Source organism: Nestor notabilis, unplaced genomic scaffold, assembly GCF_000696875.1.
Source record: "Nestor notabilis isolate BGI_N333 unplaced genomic scaffold, ASM69687v1 scaffold19185, whole genome shotgun sequence".
Classification (NCBI taxonomy): domain Eukaryota; kingdom Metazoa; phylum Chordata; class Aves; order Psittaciformes; family Psittacidae; genus Nestor; species Nestor notabilis.
Window position 1 is genome coordinate 28438 of NW_009929984.1, and position 7673 is coordinate 36110.

The 7673-nt window shown below is 46.4% G+C and overlaps 1 protein-coding gene across 1 annotated transcript in view; it reads right to left on the reverse strand.

The window, feature by feature from the left end:
• PRRC2B (proline-rich coiled-coil 2B) overlaps positions 1-6697 on the reverse strand; it is a 30904-nt gene extending 24207 nt beyond the window's left edge. Inside the window, exons 1-6 of the mRNA XM_010015231.1 lie at positions 6529-6697; positions 5431-5608; positions 5106-5208; positions 4046-4118; positions 1126-1269; positions 276-517 (exon numbers count right to left, since the gene is read on the reverse strand). Coding sequence (XP_010013533.1) covers positions 276-517; positions 1126-1269; positions 4046-4118; positions 5106-5208; positions 5431-5608; positions 6529-6643 — 855 coding nt within the window. The 5' untranslated portion in view covers positions 6644-6697. The remainder of the gene's footprint in view (positions 1-275; positions 518-1125; positions 1270-4045; positions 4119-5105; positions 5209-5430; positions 5609-6528) is intronic.
• Between the last annotated feature and the right edge of the window lie 976 nt (positions 6698-7673).

Consider the following 7673-nt stretch of genomic DNA (forward strand, 5'->3'; position numbering starts at 1 on the left):
AAACATTTCACGTCTGGCTGCCTAACAGACCACATGCTAATGGTTACCCTCACCAGCTCTAAAGGGAAAGCAGCAACTTTTCCTTGGGCTGAGCAAGGCTACGTTACACTATTCCAGCTTGAAAGGGCAAGTACACAACAGGAGAAGCTAAAAATAGATCAGAAGGGATCCCTGAGCAAGCCACTGAACCAAGTGAGTATCGCAGACAACTTCCTCAACCCCCACACACACATTTCAATAAGGACATTAAGAGCTGTGGGGAAAGAGCAACTTACAAAAGCAGGTAGCATGTCATGGTATGTAGGTGGCTGGTAGACATTGCCCATGAACTGCGAAGCCCCTTTGCGGACAGGCTGAGCTGGGCGGAGAGACGGCTCCTTCGGATCGCTGGTGCTCACTGAGGAGGGGGCTCCGTCTCCGGCGCTGGGGGTCTTGCTGCCCAGCTCAGCAGGGGAGGCGGTCAGAGATGTAGCAGAGGTTATGTTCCTCCCACCGCCCTCCCTCCAACTGGTGACATCTGGAAAGGAGGTGGCAGTTACATTAACGTTTGTAAATGCAGACAGTCGCTCCACCAGAAAGTCTTGAAACTCAAATATTCTGGGCAAGCCCTAATGCAGAAAACCACCAGGGACCAAGGAAAATTTCCCAATGTGTTTATTTTCCCAAGAGCAGCAGCATCAGCCGTTACCAAGTACTTGCTGCACCACTGGTGTCCTTATTTGTCAATAAGACTGAATTCCAACCAGCTCTGCTCCCCATCTCCCCAGCCCTCACCCTGCAGAATTAAGGCCAATGAGATCATGCACAAACACTCCAAGAGAAGCCGCATCACACCACCCGCCCATTTCACCCTGGCCCGGGGGAAAGGGTCTGCTTTGCAACATCACTCAGCAACTTTTATTAAACAATGTAGTAGATGACACTCAATGCTCAGCTGCCTGGACCACAGAACTCTGAGCACTGCAAGTCAATCTGTGGTCATTTGCTAAGCAGCTGGACACATGTGAGCTCATAAGAAGGTAACGATGAATATCTTGTACTACCCTGACCTAACATCCCACTGCCCAAAACAGTGTATGGGGTTATGAGCTGGGATAAAGCAGAAAGACACAAGCATTGACTTACTCTGGGGGCGGAGGCTTGGTCCTGGCCCATACGACGGATCTAAGGCGCCCTTTTCTTTGCCAACCTTGTCCTGCTCGCCAGCTGCTTTCAGCGTCGGAAATTCCTCGGGAGAGAAGGATAACAGTCGGCTTGAGGCCCTTGAACCTGTCAGACAAGTAAGTGTGGGACTCAGAGCAGATCCTTCCACTTTTTCAGTTCCTTTACAAGCTCAACCTGGAAACGTGTTTCCAGAGAATCTGGGTCTCCAGCATCTTTAAACCCCAATTACTATCATACCAGCACCTCAGCTCGCATCCAAAACACTCTCAGACACTGTCACCAACACAGCAACTCATGTCCTCACCCAGTACTCCCACACTCTTTAACTTGGGATCTTCATTTAAATTCTCAAATTCAGCAAAGTCAGAGTGAACTTTCTCAGTGTCCAATTGTAAAGTACTAAATCCAGACTGAGGCAGATGTAAATCCTGCAAGATCCCTTATAGCTGATACCTGTTACCAAGAATTTGACATTTCAGACTCACTCTGCTCTGATCTCACTCTAAGGGGAAGGCTATTGTTAAGATTTCTGGCAATATTCCCAGGGAAGACCACAGATAAGGCCTGAGTTCTATGTGCTCTATCCCACTCTTCCCTGCTGCAGCATTTTTAAGATGCAGATCGCTGGCCAGATCAGTTTCTAGTCACTGGCAAAGTGTCTTACTGTGTCATCAGCCACCCCGGAATGACAGCTTTCTGTCAATGCTAAAGACCTACCAGTGCCTGGAAAACAAACCACAGCAATTCTCCTAAAGCCGTTGGCAAGGTAACACTGAATAAAAGGAAATTGCCAGCATTATTGCACTACTAAGCATTTAAAATACTCCTTTTCTGAGAACTGTTTCTTGGTGTTATACTTGGCTAATTCTCTTTATAAAAAGGGCTTTTCAGAATTGCCAGGTTAGAAGTACCAGCAACGAGTATTGAAGACCTGACAGAGGAGTCGCATTTCTTTACCCCTCCTTGCCCTACACAGTCAAGGCTTCTTGAAGTCATTTTTGCTTTCTGGAACTTGCCCACTGCACAAGAGCTCCCATCTCAGTATTTCCAGGGAAGACACTGCAACTGCTGCATGTAACATCTTCAAACATTTCAGACAGATGAGAATACACAAGGATGACATTTCTCAAACACTATGAAATATCCGAGATGTGCCAGGAGTTCTGATTTCTACTGCATTATTCTAGACAACTAGAACAGCAATGAGAGTATTGACAACGTAAGTGTTCTTCAGGGAAGACTGCCAACCCCAAATAAGGCTGCTCAATGTAACGACTGTTAATGCACAGGCATTAACAATTTGCGCTCTAACCCATGGCAGCATCACACTGATAAAACTTTGGTGCATCTTTCTTTTCCTCCAAATGCCCCCTATACAGAAGACACAGGCACAGAGCAGTTCATGATTAATTTACAAGACCACGCTTCTTCAGGATATGCCCTCCAAGAAAGATTTTACAGCAGTAATACCTAAAAGAGCAAAAAGCAAATGACTTTCCTTTTTGTCAATAATATTAGAAACTGCTGTATTAGCTTAGAAGGAAAAGCAATTCTTCAATGCCACTGGAGAAGAGGTGTGAGGATGGGACGGCCTAGAGAAGTCCTTTCAGCCAGATTTCTGATGCTTCTGTGATTCAATTACCTTCTAATTAAGCTGCTCTTAGCCACATATGCAACTCTTGGGTTGAGAACTCTATATTGGTAAGTGTGACCTAGAATGAGTTTTGAAAAAATCTTCTGAGAACATTGTTACATGATGAGATTTCAAAACAACTGCACAGGAGGTACAGACACAGCAGGTGTCTCAGAGGCACCAATTAACCAAACAAGAGAGAGTCTTTGCTCTGGCCACCAATCTCAAGCAAGCACAAGTCTCTGCTTTAACATTAAGCCTTTCAGAAACACCTTCTCATTAAGGGACTTGTTTAATTTAAGATAGGCTTGTCCCCTTCATTTCTGCAATCTGCAGCACTCTCAGTTCTTTCAAATCTCTGCAATTTCACTCAACAACTGAACGGTTCCAGGTCTGTTCACATTAAAACAGTGGAACTGAGCTGTTACTCTCACTACAGTTTTAATGGTAGTACTCAGTGCAGCTGGAAACCACCTCCTATGTAGAAATGGATGTGAAGACAACTAAACTCCCAATTTTTGCTAACACTGTTTCAGGATCCTGAGTCAAACAGAACCCATTAGCAGCACAGTTACTCTGGGAGACTGAACAGAAAGGCCTCAGCCAAGGCACAGGCAAGTGCATCCTGCAACAGCTCCAATACCCAACTTCCACCCACTGATGCTGTAATACCCTTGGCCCAAGGATGTTGTGTGCAGCCTCCCTGAGCATTGTCATTACAGCCTCACCTTTGACCACCTAATTAGGTGAAGCTCCCCATGCTACTAGCCATGGAGATGCCTGTTATTTCCAGTCTGCAGTGTCCTCCCTTTTTCTTCTAAGCCAATTTTTCCCCTTGTCCTCTCTGCTTTCTTCACCTTTACTACACACTGCTCTGGGCTGATGGAAGATGCTCAAGAGGGGGCACATGTTTCCCTTATCCTCCAAAACCTTCACCTCCCAGAACTCCCCACTGTTTCTCAAGGGCATGAATAATTCTGGTTCAAGATGGTGAAGAAACCCATCCTGTTCAAGCTATGCCCTGCAGTGGCAGACCTGAGCAGATGCAGCTGCATCACTCCAGACAACACACTATACAGACTGAAAACAAGACTCATAAGGCCTCACTGCACTGTAATCAAGACAGCTGTGCCCCATTCCACACCAGTCCAGGCAGAGAAGGCAGGAAGAAATGGAGTCCACCCCATCTCATGCCTATCTGGGAGAAGCAGGCATGTACCCAGCTCCACTTCTGTTTATCATACTCACCACCTTCTTGTCCTGCTGGCTTTCCATTCAGCTGTGCCCATGACTTTGGTCCACCTGGCACTGAATTTGTACTCTGAAAACAGAACACAAAAACACCCCAACACCCACAGATCAGTAAGTGCTTATGACTATTTCTCATTTCTTGGCTGGCACCTGCTATGGTTCAGATCTCTAGAACCCCACAGGTGAGGAGGTATCACAGGTCTCCCCAGCTTCTTGCTGGGGCTAAAGTCAGCTGCTCCCCACTCCAGCGTGCTATGAAGCTACAGCAAAAATCACCTTCTCGGCCCTGCCTCCCATGTCTTCTCCTCTCATCTTCACCAACTACTTCCTCAAACCATGCCTCTTGCTTTCCTCCCTCTAATCAAGCTTTCCCTTTGCTCTGTTGCATTTTCCCAGTCGGTCCCTCTTAATATTCTAGATTAGTTTCATGCTACACCTCAGCTTGAAGGCTACCCTACCTTCTCATGCATTAGCCACTCTTCTCCTCTTCAAAACCTAACTCCTGTCCTGATTTACCTGAACCTCAAGGTCTGGGAATTTTTTTTAAACTAAAAGTGTGAAATCTGCAGCACAGAGGGGCCAAGTCCCTGCACTCTCTGGGGAAGCTTTCTTACTTGCCAGCAGCCTTTTCAGGTCCTGACACTGGCTACTTCTCTTACACGACCAGATCTCTTCTTATCAAGTCTCATCAGGCTGGGAGCAAGAGCTGGATCTGTTGTCACCAAGCAACACTTGAATTCGACCCAAAGTAAAATAGCTTAGAAGTGCTAACCAGCGGTCCCACATTCCAGCCATTCTTTCTAGACTGAAGCTGGACTTTCCGCACACACTTGAAAGGTACAGAGGTAACCTGCACAGAATTATACTCTTAACTGCAGCACAGCATTCCTGGAGCACAATGACTTGAAGTCAAGATAGTCAATTCTACAAGAATTGATTATCTAGGAGTTGTTGTATAAATTGCAGCCTGACGATTCTTACACAGACAATTAAAGACAACCCTCACGCTGCCTGGGGACAGGGGAAGCAGACTTGCAGTCACAGAGCTTGAACCTACCTCCTGACTGATTGACTGTGTCGGCTTCTGTAAATTGGAGACAGATTTCTGCAAACCCTGCTGCGGCAGCGACTCCTGCAGCTGTGCAGCCGTCACACTGGAACTGCAGAGAGACAGCAGAGGGGAGATCAAAAGGGAAGGAAGGCAAGCAGACAGACAAACAACTCTGGCGATATGGCAGCTGCTAAAAGATGAAGGCAACGATGGCTCTACACTGGCACGGACAACAGAGAACTGATCACTCTAAGGTCCGACACACAGCACAGCAGTGCACAGCTGCTGCTGCTTGCCTGACAGAACTTAGCAAGACAGTAGCTCTACCCACCTCTTTTGGTCTGGCTGATCCTGCTTGTTTGCCCATCCTGTACCGTCCTTAGGTACTATAATGATGTTGGGGTCGTTTCCTTTGTTCTCAGACTTCAAGCTAGGCAAGTTTGCAGGAGGTGGCATGCGCCGGGCAGCAGCAACTTTCCCAAGACTCTGTAAGCCATGTCTAGGAATAACTAGTGAGAAAGGAACAACGCCAGGTCAGAGAGGGCTATATCCTGCTAAGGTCAGTAACATTAATGAGGACACTGTGGCTGGGTGCAGTCCCAACAGAACTGTATGACAAGCAGCACCACTGCTGCCATGTGAACATACAGATCATCTCCCCCAGGACAACAATGAAGCAGCCGTCTGCCACAGCAGCTGGGTAGCAGGCAGCCTCTGAACAGTCGCAAGGGAGAGAAAATGCCCACAGTCTTTTAGCTACCTGAGCAGATACTCCTCTTTCATTTCACCAAGAAGCAGCAGCATTGCCCTTTCACAGCTTGGGGAAACAGCCACCCAATTCCACCTCCTGGCAGACAGACTTTGGCAATCCAACCCAGGAGTCCTGAGGTCTCAATTTTCCAACTCTATCCACCAGATCACATTTATTAAGATGGTAATTTATGTTCTTTGGTTTTCTACTCCCATATCAAACCCAGAGCCAATCCAGGCAGCATTTATGCTTTTCGATGTGACCATCTACTTTTGGCCACATCTCCACTGCAAAACTAACTCACATTCTTCCCCAGAGCCCTTCAGTCCTCCACTTTCAGCTCACAAAACGTCTGACCAACTTAAGGCCCTTCAGTCGGCTTAACTGCCTTGTCTTGGTACAGCTTTGAATCAAGTTTGCAACCTGACTGCTCTGCAGCAAGGACACAAGCTAAACGAAAGGGCCTACAGTCCCCCAGCTCTTTTGCTGCAATTCCTCCTCCATGTCTGTACAGTAACAGTAGCACAAAGAACCACAGCCCTAATGAAACACAGGCTCAAACACCAGCGCAAACAGCTCTGCAGCTCAGCTGCTTCCCACTGGGCATCCTACCCACAGGGCCCGAATTAGCTCTGCAACAACCCTCTTGGAAGCCACCAAAAGGAGCTTTCTACTTACCTGTAGTTCTGATAGCTTCTATTGACTTTCCTTTATACTTATCAAACAGGCTGAGAGTCGAGTACTTGCTTTTCCCATCCTTTCCCTTGGTTATTTGCCCCAAACGATCGGACATTGCGATGAAATGTCATCTAGTAAAGAAATTTCTCTGCGCCGCTCCCGATCTGCCTTTTAATGAAAGAGAAGCAGGGAAACACCAAATGGGTTACTGAGCTTCAGACAAGTAAAAAGTAAAACACACATAACTGCTAGTACTGCAGACACCCAGTGAGCAGACACACCAAGGTACAAGGTTCTAACCCCCTCCTCTCTAGCCACAAGAAGCTTGTGGGATTTAAGATCGCTTCACTGAAAAGAAGTGCAGGAACACACTTCTCACAGCACCTTCTTTTTCCTGCCACTCCAGTGCTGAAAGAGGTGAGCTTCCTGAAGTATGAGAATACAAGAGAGGGTGGTCAACATAGTCCTTGCTTTAAAAGAATAAGGCTAACAATAAGCAGCTACACACACAGATTCCTAAACACAAGTGACAGAAAAGCACTGGACCTTACACCACGCTGGGATTTATCACTGGGTTTCCCAGTGAAGCACTGGTAGTGAGGTCTGTAATGTTCAGGATTATGGTTCCACACTGGCCACAGTTTATGACTCGTACCAGCAATTAATGCTTTGGAAGCACCACCTGAAGGCAACAGAATTACATCTTCAAATTCCCTTTTCCCATCTGCTGGCCATGAGACAGAGTGAAGGTGTCCAAAAGCCCTGCTCAAATTAAACAGGTTCAGACTCTTGAACCTGTGGATTCAGCAGACCTATGAATCCTGAAAACACCTGATAAAAAGAGATTACATCTCTGTTGCTGGCACCTTCAACACCTTTTTTAGCTATAAATACACTTTTCACAATGGATGTGGTTTGTTAAATTTTTACTCTGATCTTTTTGCTGGCACAACATGCTGTGATTAACACTCTTCATGCTGTCAGCATCTTTACTTTCAACTTTTGGCTCTTAAAGCCTAAGACAAAGCTGAAACATGGGGAACACACACCCCCCTAGTTCAGCTTTTATGTCAGAAAATAAACTTTGCTTACTCTCAATGAACCTTTCTTTCATTTTTCTCAAGCATAATTCTCTGTTCTCCATT